This window comes from Cladophialophora carrionii, assembly GCF_000365165.1.
Source record: "Cladophialophora carrionii CBS 160.54 unplaced genomic scaffold supercont1.7, whole genome shotgun sequence".
NCBI classification, from domain to species: domain Eukaryota; kingdom Fungi; phylum Ascomycota; class Eurotiomycetes; order Chaetothyriales; family Herpotrichiellaceae; genus Cladophialophora; species Cladophialophora carrionii.
In genome coordinates this window covers 1,343,851-1,366,092 of record NW_008481832.1, presented here as the reverse complement: position 1 = coordinate 1,366,092, position 22,242 = coordinate 1,343,851, and the positions used below count along the sequence as shown (strand labels likewise).

Genomic DNA, 22,242 nt, shown 5'->3' with positions numbered 1-22,242 from the left:
GATCTCACACGTGTAAGTTGGGTTCCGAGCTCTACCGCGTAACACCTCGCTCGCACCACCCCTGGCAGATTGTATCCGAGGCAAATCAGCCAGAATCAGCCAAAGAGTCTCCAACGAGGCCCGAGATTAATGCGGGGAAGGCCGCGACAGTAACTACCTAGGTACGGAGTACAGTAGGTCCATACTCGTCGTTCTGGGGTTTATGGCTTCGCATCAAGCGTCTTCCGCTACAATAACTAAACAGTTGAACAAGTAATTAAATGTACTTTATGACTGCGCGGGTGACTGTGTGACCAGATCCCAAAGTATGGCCAACGAAGCATTCACCATCTCGCGCGACAAGCTCACCGGCCCGCGGGACAGCACCATCCTCGTCACGGGGGGCAGTTCGGGGATCGGGCTACAAACGGTAATACTGCTCCACGAGCTGGGCAACAATGTCATCGTGGTGGACAGGGCACGACCCTCCCCGGCGGCGCCCGCGTCGCTGACCTCGTCGCCCCGCTTTCTGTATCAGCAATGCGACATCACGTCGTGGAAACAGCAGCGCGCGGCCTTTGAGGCCGGGGTGCAGAAGTTCGGGTCGATCGACTGCGTCTTTGTCAACGCGGGGATTGCCGAATACAAGGACCAGTTCTTCAAGGACGAGCTGGACGCCGATGGGCTGCTGAAGGAGCCGGATCGACGGGTCGTCGACATCGACATGCACGCCGCGAACGACACGGCCAAGCTGGCCATCCACTATATCCGGAAGAAGGGACCGGAGAAGAAACGGGGCGGTAGCATCGTCATGACGGCGAGTCTGGCGGGATACCTGGCCAGTGCTGGGGCTCCGTTGTATTCGGCGGCCAAACATGGTAAGTTAATTACTAGCAGTTCTATGGTACTGATTACTACGGGCATGATTGAAGAGATTTGTTGTTCCTGCGTCGGTGCTGATGCTCGCTCGAAAACAGGAATCGTGGGCCTCATGAGAGCGCTGAAGAACGATACCGCCACGCTGGGCATTGCTGTCTCGGTCGTGGCGCCGGGCATCACTCTGACGGACATCATCTCCGGGCGTAAACCCGGCGAATCGCTCTCGGACTGGGCGCAGAGGATGAGGGCACTCGGGGTCCCCATCAATGATCCCCAAGAGATCGCCAACGCCGTGGTGTATCTGATGAGCTTGGGCATGGAGGGGAATGGGAAGGGATTGCTGATCCAGGCTGGACGAGTCGCAGACCTGGAGAAGGGGATCGCGACGTCCAGGAAGATCTGGATGGGGACCGAGATGTTGGATCTGTTCCGCGGCGGCCGTAATGCGCCACTGTTTCCGAACAAACTGTGATTGTGGATTGTGCTGTGGACAATCGCCTCTTCGCAGGAGGGAGTAGGACAGATCTGTCCCATCGTAGATACTGTGGCACCTCACCATCAAGGGCTGGGTGCTGGTCACTTGCAATGCGGCGCGCACCATTTCACCCACATAATTGCGCCTCATAATGTAACTCATTTCGGAGGACATGAGGAATCCTGTGGTGGTCTGGGGAGATGCGTGACTACGTAGGTATACCCTTACCGAGGGCTACGCACCTGGACAATACCATATCTTCGTAAGGGGTACGGTTCATAACGGCCCGTGGCGCTGTCAGGACCACCCTCGGGTAAGGCTACCGTGGTAACCTTCCAAGTCACACCATTTCGCTCACACAGTCGACAGTTACAAGTCACGTTCATACCTAGGTAGTCAATGATCACATTCACACAAGTCCAAAAGATACCCTTCTCACCCATTTCAGACACAATAACGTTCTCTCCGCCTAGCTCGTCAGTAGACTAGTAATGTTTTCAAAGAGATGAATTAGGACGAGGACGTAATCTGCAGCAGAAGGTCAAAGGCCAATAGGCCGTCTAATTACAATGTGCATGAAAGCGACTAAGAAGGGCGGCTCGACGAGGCAACCGCAGCAGCAAACGACATCTAGCATCGAGCCCGCAGATTGAAGCGTTTGAAGTGGACAAATGGCCGAGCCAAGCACAACACATCTCAGTGAGATGCTGGAGCAACCAGTACAAACAGCCTTCGGATGTAATGAGGAAAGAGACTCCCTGCCTTCTTGACTCTGATCTAATATCCCTTCTTGATCTTCTTCTTTGGCAGCACTCCAGGGGAATGCCCATGAAGCAGCCCTCACTGGTGATCTGGCTGTGGCTCCTCGTGTGGACGTGGCTCGTGACGTGGCTGTGGTCCTCGAAACGGCAGACGCGCCTGTTGCCGCTGATGCGGCCGTTGGGGCCCAGCGAGAGGCCGAAATGGAGGAGTGGACCCAGATTGTAGTTGACGGACAAGGTCTGGTCGAAGTTGGGAGCCGCCAGTTCTGCCTGGCCTTTGTCCTGGAAATGGCTCATCCGGTCTCTCCTGAGGCGCCCGGGGCGGCGGCGGGAGTGACTTTTCTCGGTTTGGCGGCAACGGGGGTGGGCCTGCAGGAGGTTCGTCATCGAGGCCTGCATCTATATCAGGTTCCGGAAGTGGCTTGTTTCGGTTCGGTGGCAACGGATTTGAGCCTGGAGGAGCGCGGATATCGAGAACTCTGTCCGAAGCTGGATCTCGGCGTGGAGCTCTACCGGGTTCACTCGGTGGTGGCCCTTGGGGTGGACTTAATGGTCCGGCGTCGCTATCATTCCAAGGGTCCTCAAAGCCTGGAGCCTTACCTACGATAGGATCTCGCGGTGGAGGAGCCTTTCGGGTGGAACCTGATGGAGCCGTAGCGGGTTCATTCGGTGGTGGCCCTTGGGGTGGACTTGATGGTCCGGCGTCGCTATCATTCCAAGGGTCCTCAAAGCCTGGAGCCTTACCCACGATAGGAGCTCGCGATGGAGGAGCCTTTCGGGTGGAACCTGATGGAGCCGACGATGTCGAAGGGCCTCCATCGGGAGTGGCTTGTCGGAGCACTGAGGGTGGTGGGAAATATGCCGGTTTCTTCGCGCCCCTATCGTCCGGTCCTTCTTGAGATTCTTCATTGTCGCTCGGTCGTTCTTGGGACTGCGCAGGAGGAGGGTGGACTGCCGCAGCAGCAGGATTGGGTGGGAACTCGGGCGTTTCTTCCCATTCATACACATCACGACGGACCTGAACTTCCAAGGGAGGGTGGGTTCCGGCTGGCTGACGGGGCCCACGTCTCAAAATCTTCTTCATCGTCCTCACCGGGCGCACGTGACGCGGGATGTGTCTGAGCAATCGAATGCCCTGTGGGCGAATGTCTTCTCAAAGAATTGCTGATGTTTTACCGAACAAATCTCAACGGAGGTGAGGGCAGGCCTAGAAATCAGGTAGAAGACACAGCAGTTTGATCTAGCTTGTGTAAGATACGAGGTACAGTACCGTTGGTGTGGAAGGCCTTTATATGATCCATAGGCACCTCAGTCTCAGCCTGTATTCGCCAAGTGGGTGAACATCTCGCGGGGCGCCGAAGATAGAGGCTGAGCTGAGATCTTACAACGATACTGGTTTAAAGAGACACAGAAGGCTGGCTCGCTTGCCGAAGAACAGTCTACCGTGTACTAACGACCATCATTAGCGGACTTGGGGTCGATGAATACGAATCATGGAACGCAAACCGAGAATGTCCGCAGGGCTGGCAGCCACGCGGTAGTACATCCTTGGTTGCTATTTTCCTGCCCAGAGTGAGAACATAACGATTGGGGAGTGCAACGGATGGAGCTGACGGTAAGATTCGTATTCTGGAGGAGGGCAGTTGAAAGCCTCAAGAGCGCGGAAACCGAGTTTATACTTATTCGGCAATAGGGAGCTCTTTGGGGGTGAATACCCGGCATCCTCATCCTGTATCCCGAACCACTGCCACACTGTGTCAGGGGTGATGTGAACACTGACAAGTCAAGATGGGTGGGCCGATGGTGGATCTGTTTGTGGAAGCAGCTCGTGTGACTATGTTCGGAGAACGTGTGTTCATACTCGTAGGGCTCCATGGGTCCGGGTAGATGATGACTGGGGGCCATGGGCACACAGCGGGCAGGGGGCTTCGGCCCGGAGTACGGAGTAAATACGGAATAACACGGCGCTTAGCGTTAGCAGGACAGCCCTCGGGTGACCTTCCCAGCTGCATACGCGCGCCTATTTGGCTTCACGTGACTCACAAGCACTTCTTACCCATCTTCAGTCGCCAAGCACCCAAGCAATATCTGGCGTTTCGTATGGCGTCCTTCTGACTGCTTCCATTCACAATCTCTACGGAATATCCATGGTAGAGCCAGCAAGGCATTACGCTGCCGAACCCAGTATCAGACTCAGCGACCACAACTCCCACGCAAAGGTCACTGCGCTGCAAGCTACGTACCATCCACAAGCCAACGCTTAGCTTGTCCAAGTCAAGAACACATTGTGTTGACACGAATCTCCGCCGACCACGTTTGACCCGCTTTGGATTTACTTGCTGAACAGGGTGATCTTTGTTTGACCACTGCACAAATTCTCTATTCTTGTGCTGCTGGGGTCTCTGGAGTGGGCTATGGCCGCTTTCGTGCCTGGATATTTGAAGAACCAAACAAGTACACAAAACCCTACTGTGCCTGCAAGGTCACTATGTCTACCGTTGTGTCGCCCGCTACAGTTCATATTGATCCTCACGATGGTGGGATCATCAGAGTGGCTGTACACACCTTGGGGCCTACAGGTCCAACCATTAGCGATGACCACTGACCCATATATCGACTGGTGATGAGGTTAGGTATGGCGCCGGACCACTACAGTGAGGAAGCTGGGGGCAGACGGCATGGCAGACAAAGGAACGGAGACAGAAGAATCAGATTGCGTCCACATGGGCTGTTCCGAAAGCCCTCCATTCACTCTATTGCTTCTCTCCAGCGGCTCAGAATCCTTCTCCAATATCATGGCATATCCTTTCGATCACCGATTCGTGGCGGACGATATACCAGCGTCTTCGATCTGCATACATATTTAACCTAGGTTTGGCCGGCCAGGTGACTACTCACCTGAGATGTCCTGTCGATGCTCGAAGCGGGATAACACAAACGAAAGACCGCACGCCACCGGCTCTTCGCCGAACCGTTCGGAAATCTCGACGGGAGGATACTACTCGATGGCTAAATAACCGGTCCCCTACCGGTGAGTGCCTGGGTCCCATTGATCATGACGCCACCCAAAAGAGGGGTCAGGGGGGTCAAAGATTGGGACGAAAAGATCTGTCACCGCGAGAACGAGCTGTCATCTGCACCGAGATAGGCTATAGCCGGGCTTGATGGCTATAGCCTTGAAATGTGGCCAAAGATGGAGGAACGATTCGACCTCGAATTCCTATTCTTCGGGGTACAGTACCTCAGTATGTCGACGGTGATGCGGAGTTGCGTCGGGGAGTGGCCGGTTCAGCTAACTAACCTCGCTAACTACTTTCCCCTCCCCAGTTACTGGGGTACATACCTACTTCACGCTTACCCCAGAGGCACAGTTCGCTTCTCCCAACCAATCACTTGGCCGGCCCGTCCTGCCGTGCCGTGTGTCGTGCGAGGTTCTCCCCGAGTCATGGCCTTCTGGACTCGAAACATCTGCCATAACTTGAGAAATGCATCTACCGCTTTGAGCGCGGAGCCTCGACTGACTTGTGGCTCCGTGTTTAGCCTGTTTCCCCTACCTTTAGCAGATTCGTCGTAGGGACTTCACCAGGTTTCGAGTCCCCACGACCAGTTCGGTACAAGGTAGGCATCATCGATATAACTCAGCATCTCGTTCTCTGATGGAGCTTCACACAATCCATTCCTGTCTCCCATCCGTTCACACGTTCTTGTTTACCCGACTGTCGCACTCTTGGTCACAATGTCAATTGAGAAAAGCGGTCTCGAAAAGGAGATCGGTGTCACTCAACTTGAGACGGCCGATTCCAACGTCCACAATGAGATTGAAGAGATCCAAGCCTTCGGCAAGACAGCCAAAGTCGTGCAGACCCAGGATTCCCGCTTCGCCGCTGTCATCGCCCGGCACAAGGATGCGGCGTCTCCGTGGTCCAAGTCGCTCCTCCGCCTGTACCCCATCCTGTTCGTGGCGTTTATGAACTCGGCGGCCAACGGCTTCGATGGCAACACCTTCGGTGGCGTGTCCAGCGTGAGAGAGTTCCAGAAGCGTTTCGGCACCAATGTCGCCGCGAACAATGGCTTCCTGGCGGCCTTGTACATCTTGGGCAACGTGCTCGGCAGTTTTGTCGCCGGCCCCCTGGCCGACATTTTCGGGCGGCGGCGTGGCATGTTCATCGCCAACATTGTCGTCATGATTGGAAGCGCCGTCCAGGCGGCCGCCATGCGTCGGCGAGACATGATCGCGGGCCGAATCGTGCTTGGCGTCGGCTCTGTCATGCTGGGGCCGTCGGCTCAGTCGTACACGGTTGAGATTTCCCACCCTGCTTACCGAGGCGTGATGATGGGACTATACAACGGATGCTATTTCATTGGTAAATCATCTCCTTGTACCTTGAGTCTTGAAGCTCCTTGCTAATCTGCCCGGCCGACAGGCGCCATCGTTTCGACCTGGCTCGAGTACGGCATCGTGAACGACACCAAGGGTGAGCTCAATTGGAGGTTGCCCATGGCTGTCCAGGCGGCTCCTTGCATCATTGTGCTGGCGTGCATATTCTTCTGTCCGGAAAGCCCGCGCTGGCTGATGTCTCGTGGTCGCGAGGAGGAGGCCCATGCCATCTTGACCAAGTGAGTGGTGGCTTTTTCTGCCATCAGTCGAAGCGTCCGGAACTAATCACTTCGACACAGATATCATGGCGAGGGCGATCCAAACCACGAGATTGTACAACTTGAGATGGATGAGATGCGCGACCGCGTCAACACAAGCGGCAGCGACAAGGTGAGACCCTTCCCTTTGCGCTTTATCATGGATGAGTGGTGATGCTGAGAGTCCCTGCTGACAATGCACTTGCTGTGACGACAGCGCTGGTACGACTACCGCGAACTCTTCAACTCCCGCGGCGCCCGCCACCGGATGTTCCTCGTCCTTTGCGTCGGCTTCTTCGGCCAGATCGATCTCCCACCTACCTCGTATTACATGCCGCTCATGGCGCAGAACGCGGGCGTGACCAGCGAGAAGCAGCGGCTCCTCATGAACGCCCTCCAATCGCCCATCATGACCATCGGGACCCTGCTGGGGGTCAGATTCATCGATATTGCTGGTGAGTTGCCCCTTCCCAGACCATGCACGACGGGGAACTGCTAACACTCATCTGAGGCCGTCGCCCTATGCTCATGGGCTCCAGCAGCGTCTGCTCCTTCTGCGTACTGATGCTCGTGATTTGTTCCGCTTTGCAGAACCACCATCACGCCCTTGGCCTGGTGGGCATCAGTTTCGTCTACGTCTTCCTTTTCGCCTTCGCCTTCGTCTGGACCCCGTGTCAGGCCCTGTACCCGGCCGAGGTACTGGCGTACAATGCCCGCGCCAAGGGACTCGCGATGAGCGGCTTGTGGTTGAACATTGTCAGTTTCATCAACACCTATGCGGCTCCAGTTGGGATGACGAATGGCGGATGGAAGTTCTATATCTTGTACCTTTGTGTCGACGTCCTGGGGATTGTCTTCATCTATTTGTTCTTTGTGGAGACCAAGGGCCGCTCACTGGAAGAAATCGGTAAGCAATCCCTCCACACCCTGCTTTCCGACCCTCGATCTCGACAGCAATACTGACTGAGAATTGTAGACGATATTTTTGCCGACCCGCACCCGGTTAAGGCTTCGCTCAGGAAACAGAAGGTCGTGGTGGCTGTGGAGCAGTGAGGTTAGCTAGCGGGGCCAGCAGCAGAGGTGTCCGTTGAGAGTCGGCGTTGTTGATGAAGGCGTTGTTCTATCCATAACTCATGGTATAGATTGTAGTGCAACCCGTAAACACCGAGTCCAATGTGAAAGACTGACAGAGTACTCGTACTTCTTAGGTTGGATGAAAGTTGAAATCCGTCCGGCGGGGTAGGCGAGTCACGTGGCAAGCTTGAGACCCTCTCTACCGTGGAGCCTCGGCTAGAAATAAGGCTGCAAGTGGCCGTTGCAACTGAAGGTCGAAGCGTGGTGGAGCCCGTTGGCGCCGGTGGCCCCGGTGCCTATCGGCGATCTCAGGCACCCGACGATGGGTGGAGGGTGCCCAAAGGGCAACTCCAGCCTGAACCTGCGCAATGGCGGTGATGGGGCGCATGCAATTTCGCTTCGTCTTGACAATTCCGACTTTGGCTTCCATTCCAACTCGTACCCTTGTGCACTATCTCTGTGCCTGGCCCGTTCTCCCTCTGGGCCGTGGGCCTCCGCATCATGACGAATGAGTCCAACTGCCCAGCTAAGTGCCAGGCGAATCCAGTACCCAGTACTCCGTACTTAGCGGGGAACTACGTGCTAAGTCCCAGTGCATTCCTCTCAGAACACCAAGTCCTCCTTGCTGGATGCTGGATCCCAGCGGCAATGGCTTTCTGTGCGGTATCTACCTGAAACCCTCGGCATCGCGGGAATCCTCCATGTCTGTGGCCGTGAAACACCTCAATGCCGATACGAGCTTTCTCCTCACATTCTCTCCCAAGCCGAACTCTCCCACAAACGAAGTCGCGTCAAGTGATGGCGCATTCTCTGTGCTTATTGACCCGTGGTTGGATGGACCTTCAATCGTGACCGCGCCATGGTTCGCAAAGACCGAGCACACAATCCCCAGTGCGGTCCAGCACCTCTCCGAGCTCCCAGCACCTGATGTTGTCATCGTGTCGCAGAACAAGCCGGACCACTGTCATAAAGCCACTCTCCTCCAGCTGCCTCCGGAGGGAAAGACCATCATCGCCGCCGAACCGGGCGCCGCGAAGGCGATCAAGAGCTGGAACCATTTCGACCCGGCCAAGATCCGGGGGCTGCGTAAATATGGCCCGTCAGGAGGATCGTTGCGACTATCGATTCCTGCGTTGTCGCCCCACGGCTTCCCAGGAGAAGTCCACATCTCTTTCATACCGGCCAAGCACTATATGACCGGACTACACAACGCAATCGGGGTCACATACCGGCCGCCCACGCGTACGAAAAGCATAGTGCCGATAGCGACAGTTGATCTACCCAAGACGACGAGGTACTTCCACGTTCCGCTGAGTCCGATGACTGTCCCACCATCGAGCCCTCAGCCACCACTAACTCCTCTGGCCAACCGACCCATGTCTTTTGACCAGCCTGCTCAGGTCGACGATGTCATCCAAGGTGTAGGACCATTCGGTTTCAGGGGGCATCGACCACGACTGTCCCGGTCATCGAACACGGCTTCATCCGAGTTCCTCCCATCGACTGACAAGCCAGTCATTCGTGTCTCGCCGGAGTCAGAGCGCGACGAGGGAACTATTGTACACAACATCGTGACAATTCCCGTTCGGTCTCCGCCCGTAGGCACAGCATTCGACTTCAAACTCGGCACCTCGCCATTCACATATCTCAACAGCCCACCAACGCCACCAGACTCTCCGGCGTGGGAGCCGCGTAGTTCGCCCTCTAACCCTAGAAGTACTCCTACATCCCCTAGGCCAACAAGCACACTGTTCCACCAGCGGTGCATTTCCTCCATCCCCTCCCACCAACGCTCGCTCTCCAGCGTCTCCTCCATGCCCAACCTCATCACCCCGCTTACACCGGCCCGGCCGCAGGCAGTGTCGATAATCTACTCGCCACACGGCCTCCCGCTGTCTGACTTACAACCCTATATCCAAAATCACCTCGTGCGACTTCCCGGCGCATTACCTCTGACGGTGCTATTCCACTCATTCGACTACGCTCAGAACCCATGGTATTTAGGCGGGAATATCATGATGGGAATGTACGGCGGTGCCGAGATTGCGCGGGCCGTGATGGCACGATGCTGGATCTCGGCGCATGACGAGCAGAAAGACGACCGTGGACTTTCTGTCAAGAAGTTGCGTGTGAAGCGGATTGGTGCCGATGAGGTGAGGAAGCATCTGTGGGAAGGCGAGCATGGCGAATGGCTTAGACAGAAAGGGTGGACGTGTGATGTCAGGCAACTAGAGGTTGGGAAAGAAATATTCATCGGGCCGCTGAGGGACTCGTGTTCCGTTATCGAAGGGAGGAAGGACAGTGCGCCGTTGAGATGTGGCATCCAACTGTGACTTGGCGACCAATGTCGTCCCATCTTCTGCTGCAAGAAGCCAGCGACAGCAAGAGTACCGGAATTGGGTCCTGTCCTAGACTCGCCCGTGTTGTAGATATAGATGTGCCAACAGTATACTGTAACTGTGGCTGGTGTTGTGTCTTCTCCCTCCACGATGCTGAGTGGCGGCTGCGCTTGCAACGACGTCACCATGACCAGCGGCGCGACTGTCGCAGTCCTCGTCCTCGTCCTCTTCCACAAGTCTCAATCCTCCTGCCCAAGCCACGATCAGTCGCCGAGCACGTACCAGTCGTCCCGATGGCCGAAGTGCCGTCCCCGTCCCAGACTGCGGCGCTGCTCGACATCCTGACCCATTACGACACCTACGCCCAGATACGAGAGTTCCGCAGACCCGGCAGCCTTGCCAGGTATGGCCCTCCGTTCACAGCCCAGAAGGACACTCCATCGAACTCGCCGGCTCTGCAGGCGCTTGTGTCACGGTACTTGTTGAACCTGCCCGGACTGAACAACCTCCCCGAGAAGTGGTGGACCGTGCAATGCCACGAAATCATCGAGAACCTGGAGAAAGCGAACCTGAGCGAGAGCTACGACAAGGGCGTCATTGGCAGCCGCAAGACGCTCGCGGCCGCCATCTCTGCTCTGATCGAGTATCCCGTCCGAGGCACCTTTGCGGGCTTCCCACGGATCAAGGACCGAGATGAGAACTACGATCTGACCAACGCCGAGGATCTGCGCCGTGCCTTTCGTGACTTCCTCCACGAATCTGTCTACGGAGATATCCTGGACCAGATGGTCGAGAAGACGGCTACGACGGACAATCTCGAGGACCATCCGCAGTTGACCAAAGCTGTGCACGAGTTTGTGCTTGTCAAGTGAGCTCGATTCTACCACGCGGTGTGTTGCCGTCTTTCGTCCGTGCTGACCGTGTACCATGTAATCTCAGCCTCGCCTCCTTGATGCACTACACGCTCATCTTGTCGCCCAAGGGACAGTATCTGCTGAAGCTGGTGGACAATGCCAACAAGCTCGTCCCTTACATGGTTCTGCGGCAAACCCTCAAGATCGGCAATGTGGCCACCATGATCAACGCCATGGTCAAAGTCGGGCTCGCCAAGATGAGCGTTGCCAGTGTCACCAACTGGATGGGATTGACCAAGGATCAGGACGAAGGGAGCAATCTCATGCAGACGTGCGTGATAGTGCCTACTTTTACCAACACGGACTGACCCCAGCACAGCATCATTTCCACCGTCCTCGGCTGGGACATCAAAGACCTCGAGTTACGCGGCTCCAGACTCGAACGAGAACGTGCGCAGCTCGGCAAAGAACAACTCCTCGCCCTAAAAAAATACACGACCAAGTCGCAAGACGAGCAAGATCGAATACGCAAAGAAAGCCAAACGCAGTCCATCTCCATCGTCACCGCCATCTTAAAGGACGCCAAATCCCCGTCGACCGAGCTGACCGACATGCACCACAAGCAGGCACTCGAATATCTGTCCATCCAGCTCTCGATTCGCGACCGCAGACAACTCATCCAGGTCCTCTGCAAATCCACGCCCGATCATCTCACAATGTCGGTCCGAGAAGTGGTCGACGCCTACGAGCCCGTCATCCGAAGGATGCACAAGGCCATCGACCTGGCCTCGACGCTCTCGGACTTTGAATACTTCCTCAAAGACCTGATCAAGCTCGCCCGGATCCGCACCGACCACAAGACGAACAAGGCCGTTGTCCCGACGGTTGGCGACTTTGTGCAACTCCTCCGCAAGCACCAGCGGTCATGCCACGTCTTCATGCACCAATGTGCCAAGAACGACAAGGAGCTCACGGGATGGTATCTCGACTGGGCAAGGACCGCGGCGTCACAATTCAAACAAGACCCAGACGACGACCACCCCGGGCCCGAGACGACAGCGAAGCACGGCAAAGGCGGCGCCGGCAATCTCACGCCGGCGCTGCACAGCCTCTTCGCCTCGCTCGACGAGGCCACCCGATCGCGCATCCTCCCCATCCTCGACTCGCACTCGGAATTCCTAGAGGACATGCACGCGCAGTCTCTCTCGCGGCTAGCGTTGGTCCTGAAATCCCCGCCCTCGAAGAACCCGCACATCGCCAAGATCTTCTCGTCCGCGCCGACTCACTCCTCGTCGAGCAGCCGTCCATCGTCGCGGCCACCGTCCCCAGCTCCACCTCCCGAGCGCAGCAACAATGGCAACACCAGCGGCGGCACGGAAACGCCAACCCCCACGTCCATTGTCTCGGAATCGCAAAGCGACACGTCGCGCGAAATCAAAGAACAGCCCACCCCAACGGAGGTGTCCTCGAGTCCTGGTCCCGGCGCGTTCTTGGCCCGCTGGCAGGCCTTACTTGACGCCACGCCCATCACGCCGCTCACCCAGCACGGCAGTCTCAAGGCCGCGAGCAGTCCCGAGGTCGTGCAGTCTAGTGCCACGGACGTGGACGGATCGCGCCTCGTCGACTTTGCTGCCAAGGAGGCGAAGGGGGAGAAGATCAGGGTGGAGGATCAGCGGCGGAAAGGAAGCGAGCAGAAGGCGGAGGAGATTAATCAGAGTCAGAATCGAGACCACAAACCAGACGAAGTAGGCATAGGAATGGATGCTCGAAAGAGGCAGCGCGAATTGAGAGCCGTGATCGACGCCCTGGGGAGGGAGTTTCGAGACTTACTCGCCAAGAGGGGGTGTTATTGGTAGGACGGGCCTTGGGTAGCGCACAGAAAGGACTACCATTTCCTACCCTACCTGTATACCTAGTATCGATTCATCCCGTGGTGGTGGGGAGACTCCAAGTGCGTATGTACCCCGTAGTGTTCGGCGTCGATTACCTACGGTGGCAAGGGGAGGGATGGATAGGAGGAGAGGAACCGTCAGAATCCCTCTCTCTCGCTCGCTCACAAGATCCTGCACAGCTACGTTCTCATTGCCAGCAGGATATGTATACATACAGCCCTCCGTATAACATCTCATATCCCGTGCCAAGTATGTGGTATGTGGTGTGACCTACTGTATAGTAGCATAACTTCACACTCCCTTTTCGCTTTTCCCTTTTCACCCTTCTTCTTACCGTGTTATCTTTTCTTTTTCTTTCCATTTCGAGTCATTTCGTTTCGGTTGATTTCACGTCATTCATGTTTCCACCTCCATGTTTTAGTGGCAACATGTCAAAGATGTTTGTCAAGGGTGTCCTGGTGGTTCTATGGTTGGCCGTTCACGAGGTAGTGGTTCAGTTCAGTCTTCACGTAGATTCCAACCTACATCAGGAACGGTGCGATGTCTGCAGCTGAGTGGTGTGTTGTCTGTCCTGTCTACGGACTACTAGAAAGAAAAAGGCAAAACAGAAAAAAAGGAAAGAAGCGCAGCCTTGCGCCAAAGCCTCACTGATCACGGCGCCAGATTGCTTCTCTGTATATAGGGTATGCGTACGGAGTACAGGCACGGGAAACGGCGGCCTTAGCAAACCACCACTTCATCAGCCCCATTACACTACCACTGCTACCACTACAACAACAACAACTACTACTACTACTACTACCACGCGCTCGCACAAGTAACGGCAGTGGATTTGCCCCGATTGATTCCATTGCCTGAACTCACCCGGTACTCGCACTCGTACTCATACTACATAAGTACCTAGTCACGACCCACTGCTTGCTCCTTGCTCCTCGCCTCTTGCTGCTCGACTGACACCTAGGCTATAATTATACATGCACAGTACATACATATGTAAATGCACAAGTACCTACTATCAGGTACCTAGTTACTGACCAAGTACAGTACAGTACAGTACATACACAGTAGAGTACATCTGAACCAGCGGAACAGGGAACAGAGGCCACGGAACACAGGCCACGGAACACAGCCAACTTTTACTCTCTATACAGGACATAGCGAGACGGTACCTAGGTACCTAGGTACCTACTTAGGTAGGAAGGAAGAACCCCATACCATACGGTATGTAGTATGTAGTGGTGGTAGTTAAGCACCAGCACCATTATGTTAACATAACCGCAAGGATACACCTGTACATATATATAGTGGGAGATTGACGACGCCGCATGCTACCGCCTCATGCTCCCTACCTAGTAGGTATGCACACAGTATGTGAATCGTACACAGCACACAGCACACAGCACAAGTACACAGCACAACTACTAGCATTGTAAAGCATCACCACCATCAAGATGCCCATTTTCACTTGTTTTTCATTCTTCCACCCCTCTGGTAGTTATGAAAAGGGTGGACTGCAATCGCTAGACAGTAGGTACTTTCTTCTTCCTCTCCCACCAAATCTGTCTGTAGGAGTCCGTCGATGAAGAAGCCGGCCAAGGCACCCAAATCACGTCGAGCCTTGGGCGAAAACAATGTATATATGCTTGAAGATGTCTTCCTCTTGTGGTAGATTTTCGAGATGCTCCAATCTGGCCAGACGCTCGCTTGAGCTCGCATATCAAAATGCTCAAGACATGAGAAGTGAACTGTCAGACGTGAAACACCCTATGCTGAAAATTGCGAATCCCTGGCCAGGCCTGTTATCGTGATATGCCCCTTACTCCATCATCCAACGCCAAAAGTGGTGAGTCGATTGTGCCCCAAAACACCTTGTTCGTTGCCCGGGTACAGTAGATTCCTTTCTCGAACAGCAAGCGGGTATCTTCATACTGCTATGCCCAACGCCGCTTGAAAACAGCAGAACGAATCTTGATGAAACTTTTTTTCTGTTCGTCTTCGTCGTCATCACATGCAATCAATCAATCATCGGCCTCGCATCTGCATCATTCGTAACCTCCTCTCCTCATCCTGGATGGAGTTGACACTGGGGTGAGAAAGCGAACCCCTGGGCACCCCGTTGATGGGCGAGTCCGGTGATTGTGAGCTCACCGTGATCCTGCCCGGTAGCCTGGGCGATGTACGAATGTGCGCTGTCGGCGGTTCCGCGAGCGCCGGCGGACTGGGAACTGTCACCGCTGCCCCATAGGATGGCAGAGATATAGATTGATCTGATAGTTGTCTGGGCGCCGGTGTTTTGACTGCGGTCGAATATGATGGCACCCTGGCCAGGTCTTCCATGTGGTCATATTGAGGGAACGGCGTCCGGGCGCCTGACATCTGGCCGTCCTCTTCCTCAGATGTTCGTCGTGACATGAGATTGCTGGGTGGGTAACTGGGTGTATGGGAAACATTGCCTGAATTTATTCCTGCTTCGGCCGGACTGATGCGAGGATGCGTGCTTCCGTTCGAGGCATCGTGAGGTTGGAAGTAATCGTCTGTATTTGCGCCGGATGCTGAGTTTCTCCTAGAACGTACTTCGGCGGGCAGTCCAAGGCTTTGGATCTCGCTATCTTCGTACCCTCGCAGATCTTGAATGGACGAATCCCGTACCCGCAGATTTTGAAGCCTTGTTTGCAGAGCGGCGGGAGACACGTAGTTTCCGTTTGCCATCGCCGCGAGACTCGCGAGATTTTCCGACGACGCATGACGGCTGTGTAAGTACGGCGTGCCCGGAGTCGAAAGGGCGGTTCCGGGAGTCCGATAACCAGTCACGTCAGAATAGAGAACGTCAAGAGTATGTTGGCCATAGACCGGCGGGGCTGCATTGGCCAGATCATTCGCGATGGCCGCCCGTCCCGCTTGAGGTGTTTGGTCGACAAGGTCGTTGTTTTCGTTGATGGGTAGACTCGGTGAAATGTAGAGGGAGATGGGGAGATTGGCTCGTAGTTCGGAGATGTGGCCGTCCGGGTTGTGCAGCTGGACGTTGAATTTCACCTTGTGCCGGATCTTGATGCCTTTGACGTTGCAGTCCTGCAAGCATTGATTCAGCGACTTGGGCAGTTCGAGATATCGGGAGAATTGGTATCCTTCGGCAACCTCATCGATGACCTGTTCGTCCAGCGTGGCATCGACCTTGTAGAGGTCTGTCCCAATGATCCGGTCGGACTTGGTCACTCCGTTGTTCAGGGCCGATACGGCCCATTCTGGGTCGACGGCAAACTCTTGCTCTTCTTTGATCTGGGTCGAAACGTTGCCGATCACCAACCCTTTGAGCAGCGAGATCAGTTTGAAGTCAACTTGCACGAAGGAACCAAAGGCGACGGCCTTGTTCGGAATGCTGATGGAGTACTCGATCTTGTTCGGCCAGATGTTCTCGACAGACTGTCTCCAATGTTAGTGAATGGTCTGCCTCCCCATGGTAAGTGCCTCCTACCATAGCGTGAGACAGTTCCAGCGCACTCGAGTCGAGGGTGCGGACCACACGGAGGGGTTTCCGAATGACGATGTCCCTCCCCCTCTTCCGGCTGATCTCGGCCTTCAACCGGTATATGATCCACGCATCTTTCAGGCCCTCGACGCTCTCCGGTAACGACCCTTCCAGGATGGTGCTAAAGGGCCACTCATAGTTGTCCGGCTGCAGCACTTCGGTCTTTCCCTTGCCCGCATCTCGGAACGTCCAGCTCTTCTCGAAGAATGTCTTCTCCTTGTAAGAAGTGCGTCTCCCGGACATGGAGGATGTCGAGGTGGTCTGCCATCTGCCCCAGCGTCAGTGGGAAAGTGATCACGCGAGGGGACCGGGAGCCGGAACATCCGCGGGGTACATTTGACTCACGACATATGCACAATTCCACTCAATGTCAGGTCGACGTGGTGGATCGTCATGGGCTCCGTGAGACACAGCACCAGAGAGCCGGCGAGATGGGCACTGGCAGCCTCGTCCTCGCTGCCGCGGAACACAATGTAGTCATTGTCGAGCCGGATGTCGAAGTACTTGACACTGCTGCTCGAACCCGAATGAGGGGTATGAGCACTCAGGAATTTGAGCGCCATGGTTTGCGGCTTGGAGGACGCCGATCCGTGAAGGTGACGGTCCGCTGAGGCGGCCGAGGAAGAACTGGAAGGGCGATTGTTCAAGGACGGGCGCAACACTGGCTCATGTTGGGCGGACGCGCATTCAGGCGAATGCTTGCGGTTGAGGCGTCGGAATGGCCTAATCTGCTGTTCGGTGTAAGACCATCAGACGAGAATGACTGCTGGGAGAGACACATGTGATAGAGACAAGGAAATACGGGCGTGAGGCGGTTCCTCACAGTCTCGACTCATACGCAGCGGCCCTCGTGCATGGAGAATTTCGAGGTGATGATTGCGAAAGAAAAAGATAGTGAGCGCGATGAAAAGGATCATTGGGTGGAACGGTGGCACCGGTGCAGGCGGTGGACAGAGGGTGTCCGAGAGTGGACTTGGGCGGGCCCGGTGTGTTGCTTAGGCAGGCCTGGTGGATTGCTTAGGCGGCCCGGGTGGGTGTGCTAGGCGGCAATGGCTGAGATGCCGCCCTGGGAGTGGCTGACGGGAAAAACGTGGGAACTTACTGTTATCAGCCGTGGGTCCCTATGCGAATCCACACCGGAAGATGATGCTGATGTGACAGGTGCCGATGTTGGCCCTGTGAGCTGCTGAGGCGTCCTCGTCCTCGTACTGCCCGATAGCGACACCGATGACGCCGAGGCGCGCAATTGCCCGCCGGTGCTGGGCCCGAAGCTCAACCGTGTTCCTGGCTCTTCCGCTTCTGCTTTTGCTTCTGCTTCTGCCTCTGCCTCGACACGCTCCGACTCCACCGAGATCGCTGCTTGCCGTCGATCCTCGGGTGCGGGAATATTGATCCTTGTCTCAGTGACGGTGATGGTCGGAATCGAGCTAGAGGACGACGCTGTGGTCAACACTGAGGACGTCGTGTGGGATCTGCCTCGACCACTGCTGCTGATCTTGGTTGTTGCTTCACTCTGCTCGTCAGGTTCCACGAACGTCGGATTACTCGCCGAGGGAGATTGCACGTGGTGCTGTCCTTGCGACCCAGCTGTGGGATCCTCCACCTGTGCTGCTAAGGGCGCCCGTGCTTTGACCTTTGCTCGGATCTTTGCTGTGACCTTGAGATGAGAAAGGGCACCCAATGGCCCATGTGCTGGTGCTGGCACTGAGACTTCTCGTAAGATGGCACTTGTTCCCGCCGATCGTCGGCCTCCCAGCGTCATATTTCACCTGGTCTTTGTTTGTCTTCCAGTCTGGTTTGCTCCTGGCGGTCGATATGTCTGCATTGGCCGTCTTTGCTGGCCCCGTTCGATGTAACCGGCCAATCCGCGCGTGGGCTGTGTGATTCTCAGGACGTCCTCTGCCCAGAGAGAGAGAGAGAGCGCGCGATTTATTCCGATATCTCGTCACCTGTACTGGGGGCACATGGGCAGGCGAGCGATCGGAAAGCGCAGGGTCAGGCTGACGAGGTTTTGGATGGCGTGCCGGCGCTGATAGCGGTAATGATATCGATAACTCTGATAGCGCGAGCCGTGAGTCTTCAGGCTGATAGTGACGTGATGTTCCCTTCGGTCTTCTTCAGTCCGTCGAAACGAATGGCGTTGTTTGCTGCTACCTACGGCCACTGGTGCGATTGCATGTGCAACAAACCCGTCCAAGGCGACACGGTCGAGATGATGACACGGATCGGACCATCTGACAGAAAATGATCTGATATGTACCCTACTCACACTCGGAAAGGAGAACGAGGGCGCATCCCCTGCAATCAGCACACGTATCACCTCACCCCAGGCATCAGGCCGTCCCTTTAAGCAAAGCAGACCCCCCAAACACCTGGATTCTCGATTCTCCAACGGCACCGGGCCCCCGGAGCAGGGAGGATCTCTCGGGGCTGAAAAAGGAATCTTGCCCCTCGCGAGCTGATCCCCATCGCCATCTTACAAAGCCCAGCGGCCCTCTCACTGGTCACGGACGGGTGCACCGAAATGCACAGTAAGGCACAAAGACAGCTCCCGAGTCGATGAGGTGACCACCCATCGCTCCTTTCTGCTGCCAGGTGAGCCGAACACGGAGTGTACGCGCGTGGACTCGAGGACACCCCTGGGAATTCTGCATCTGCCATTCGCCCAACCAGGAGTGACGAGATTCCCTGCAGAATGTGGCTCAACCGCAACCGCAGCTGCCGTCTGCCATCCCACCCTGCTCGCCTTTCTTGGGCAGCTTTGACTGCCCCGGGAAAGTCTACTCGGAGCGATGGTACCTCAGTCGAGGTAGCCCGCTTGGCCTAATAGTGCCTCCGCGCTCTTCCTGAGAGGCCGACCTGAAGAGGGACAAGTGACACCTGAGAGCAGCGCCAAAAGTCGGAAGTACGGTGCCGATGAGAAACTCTGTTCATCCTATTACCCAACTATTCCGTAGAAGCACCACCGAAGCAGGCTAGAAGGTTGGCATGATCCTCCACCCGCTCGGTGGTTCGGCACTGTCCGAGAACTGGAGCCAGCTACAAACTGTCTCGCTGTGCACGCTTCTAGCAGATGGTGCTCGATTGATAACACCAGCCATCTGGTGTTGTGTCTGCCATGCGGACGGACAATCGCGTCGCGGTTTTTACACAACGCCACCATGGACGCTTTCCCACGATGAAGGCTCCTTGAAGGTTTGAGCGCCGTCCAAGGCCGAAGCGGATCTGATGGCGTGCTCCCACCTCCGCCCAGCCATAGCTTCGAAGCAAGCGACCAACGTGATCTGGTACAATAAGGTTGCTACGCTCGCGTCTCGATTCAAGGCCTTGGCTTTTCCGATAGGTCTATCTGGCTGCTGTTGGGTGCTTCCCGGGGTCGGTTCCAGGTACGCAAGTGCCCTACGACCTAGTCAGTATACGAAAACACGGTTTCTACAACGTTGAAGAGCACATACCTTCATTGCAGGATGTAATGATGCAGTCCTGTTCGAATGCAAGACCGCTCAATGGATGATCATCGATCTTCTTGGACTGTCGACGCCGTGTTAGGGAATACCAGAGCAACAACCGGTTCGGCTATATCAGCACCAACGTACCATTACAGGAGGCAAAAGCGCTGTTCGAGCCCTTGGTTCGACAGGATGATTCAAGAATTCAGACTCATCCACGATCTCCGCTTGAACGAAGCTCCCGGTTCGATTGGAATCAGATCTGAGACGGTTGACAACGCTCGTGCTTTCTGTCCTTTGACGCAGCAATGACATGGATTGGGTCGAAATACTGCCTCTGGTCCTGGCAGTGACCTGGATCGCCCGGTTAGCCGTGCCAATCATTCCCCCCTGCGACAGATGGACTTACACCTTTCGGGCGGTGAAGCATGCCCACACTAAAGTCCCACAATAGGAGCTTACAGTCGTCGCCCACGCTGCCAAAACGGTAGGTCCTTTCGTCGCAGCGCCACGGGTCGAACGCCACGGCGGTGACCCACGAATCGTGGCCATGACATCGAGCAATGATCTGACGTTCCGGGAGGGACCAAATGGTGACAAGATCGTCTTGGCCTCCGGTGAGCACGTATTTTCCGTCAGGAGACCAGCATACACAGGTAAATCCGCCATAATAGGACGAGAATAAATCGGTGAGCCTGGCGAGAGTCAGTCAACCTTCCAATAGCAAACAGAGTTCACAGCAACCCGCCTACCGTTCCTGGGGATAATCGATGATACGGAGAAACCCATCATCTCCAACCACAGCCAGATGTTTGCTGTCGGGACAAAAGGCGAAGTCGGTGATCGTTTGATTGGAAATCTTCCAGCACGCTACAGGGTTGGACTTTTGATTCGACGAATTCACACTTTTACTGATGACCAGCGTTGACTGGTCCTCGTCTTCGATACTGATCGCCTCGTCTATCAGCTCTTCCGAGACAAAAGGCGCATCTTCCTTCTCCTTGTCGTAGACAATCAGTGTCCCATCCATGTGGGCGGCCAGAAACAGATTCTCGGATCCAGGAATCCATTTGATGGTCGAGACTGCCGAGCTGTTGATCATGCCATTCTTATTGATGCGAGCATATTTCTGCGACATGGGCTCGTACCAGATAATGTCACTAGCCGAAGATCCCATCACAATGTCCACATGCGTCGAGTGCTTGGTCAAGCTGTTGATATCATGGCACAGCATATGGGCCTTGGTGAAGAGGATCTTGGTCATCGGGTCCTGTTTCGAGCTGGAAGAGAGGTCCAGCCACTGAAACGCCCGGTTGATGTTGACAAAGGCGAACGTTCCACCCTGATCTCGTTCTTGGAGCTTCTTGGCCAGGGACTCGTGGGGAATCACTCGGGAAACAAAAGAGGAATTGCTTTTAATGATGTTGTTCTTGGGTTTGCGACGTTTGAGCCCATCTCGTGTCATGAGCGGAGAAAGCGCGGCGTTGCCCTCGCCAAATGGTCTGACCGTGCTCGACTTGTTGCTGCCATTCTGAGATGCCGCAGGATTGCTGGTATCGCTGCCGCTCTCAACGGATATCCTTGGCTCTTTCTCGATCTCCTTGACCTCCTTGACCTCTTCCACCTTCTTGGGTTCCTTGCTCTCTTTGGAATTGTTCAACCCCAGCGATCTCCATCGCAACAGGCTGCTCGTTGCTGTGGTGGTTCTGTATAGGTCGGTATTAATCTGTTTCGGGTTCAACGACACCAGCGACAGCTTGACACCACTGGTCGGAGGAGCGACGCTTGTCGAGAGCGGGTTGGGATTAATAACAGGAGCTTCCGAGGGATGCGGAGGTGGCGTCGCTAATTGCAAGTCATCCCGTAACACATATGTGCCTTCGCCCGCCTGGAACGTGTATTCTGGACCTTCGCGAGTGGTCAGAGTATTCGCAGTCTCGAGGGTTGTCGTAGCCAAGCCGCTGCTGGTGGGATATCGTGGTGGAGGGGGAATGGCACTGCGCTCTAGCAATCAGTGAAAAGCCCGCGATAATGGGTGAGTGAGACCAAAACATACAACATGGCGGACTGTGTCGATTGAGTGCACGGCCGTTGCCAGCGTTGATGGCGCAGCTCACTCGCACGAGGTATCGACGACTGTTTACGAGCAAGGTGGAAAATGGAAGATGCTGGGGGTGGCGGAGTTTGGGGTGACAAGTAGCAGTTGCAGTGGTAGTGGCAGCTGTCCAACCACGCCCCCCGATAGGCGATAGGCGCGCCTCGGCCACCGCTCAACGTTCTTCCGGGCCTGCTTGGAGCCTTTCCTCGGTGGGTCGTGGGCCCCCAATTTGATGCGGGGGCGCTGCGGTGCTGTGTCCGCACTTGATCCAAACAGTTGGA

The 22,242-nt window shown here is 55.6% G+C and overlaps 7 protein-coding genes across 7 annotated transcripts; 4 read left to right on the top strand and 3 right to left on the bottom strand.

Moving 5' to 3' along the window:
* Nucleotides 1–307: 307 nt before the first annotated feature.
* On the top strand, nt 308–1,330 carry G647_08563 (uncharacterized protein; the record flags this gene model as incomplete). Its single annotated transcript, XM_008732872.1, has 2 exons — nt 308–857; nt 957–1,330. The coding sequence occupies 2 exons, from the start codon at nt 308–310 to the stop codon at nt 1,328–1,330; spliced, it is 924 nt and encodes a 307-aa protein (XP_008731094.1).
* Nucleotides 1,331–5,830: 4,500 nt separating this feature from the next.
* On the top strand, nt 5,831–7,782 carry G647_08562 (uncharacterized protein; the record flags this gene model as incomplete). Its single annotated transcript, XM_008732871.1, has 6 exons — nt 5,831–6,458; nt 6,519–6,711; nt 6,772–6,862; nt 6,947–7,184; nt 7,241–7,636; nt 7,706–7,782. 6 exons carry the CDS (start codon nt 5,831–5,833, stop codon nt 7,780–7,782), a joined length of 1,623 nt encoding a protein of 540 aa, XP_008731093.1.
* A 722-nt stretch (nt 7,783–8,504) lies between these two features.
* Nucleotides 8,505–10,136, top strand: G647_08561 (uncharacterized protein; the record flags this gene model as incomplete). Its single annotated transcript, XM_008732870.1, has 1 exon — nt 8,505–10,136. One exon carries the CDS (start codon nt 8,505–8,507, stop codon nt 10,134–10,136), a length of 1,632 nt encoding a protein of 543 aa, XP_008731092.1.
* A 299-nt stretch (nt 10,137–10,435) lies between these two features.
* Nucleotides 10,436–12,852, top strand: G647_08560 (uncharacterized protein; the record flags this gene model as incomplete). Its single annotated transcript, XM_008732869.1, has 3 exons — nt 10,436–11,010; nt 11,082–11,327; nt 11,376–12,852. The coding sequence occupies 3 exons, from the start codon at nt 10,436–10,438 to the stop codon at nt 12,850–12,852; spliced, it is 2,298 nt and encodes a 765-aa protein (XP_008731091.1).
* Nucleotides 12,853–14,910: 2,058 nt separating this feature from the next.
* G647_08559 (uncharacterized protein) lies at nt 14,911–16,977 on the bottom strand (the record flags this gene model as incomplete). The annotated part of the gene is made up of 3 exons (XM_008732868.1): nt 14,911–16,308; nt 16,361–16,682; nt 16,760–16,977. 3 exons carry the CDS (start codon nt 16,975–16,977, stop codon nt 14,911–14,913), a joined length of 1,938 nt encoding a protein of 645 aa, XP_008731090.1.
* A 476-nt stretch (nt 16,978–17,453) lies between these two features.
* Nucleotides 17,454–18,176, bottom strand: G647_08558 (uncharacterized protein; the record flags this gene model as incomplete). The annotated part of the gene is made up of 1 exon (XM_008732867.1): nt 17,454–18,176. One exon carries the CDS (start codon nt 18,174–18,176, stop codon nt 17,454–17,456), a length of 723 nt encoding a protein of 240 aa, XP_008731089.1.
* A 1,557-nt stretch (nt 18,177–19,733) lies between these two features.
* G647_08557 (uncharacterized protein) lies at nt 19,734–21,924 on the bottom strand (the record flags this gene model as incomplete). Its single annotated transcript, XM_008732866.1, has 6 exons — nt 19,734–19,813; nt 19,870–19,945; nt 20,011–20,217; nt 20,273–20,558; nt 20,616–21,860; nt 21,920–21,924. The coding sequence occupies 6 exons, from the start codon at nt 21,922–21,924 to the stop codon at nt 19,734–19,736; spliced, it is 1,899 nt and encodes a 632-aa protein (XP_008731088.1).
* Between the last annotated feature and the right edge of the window lie 318 nt (nt 21,925–22,242).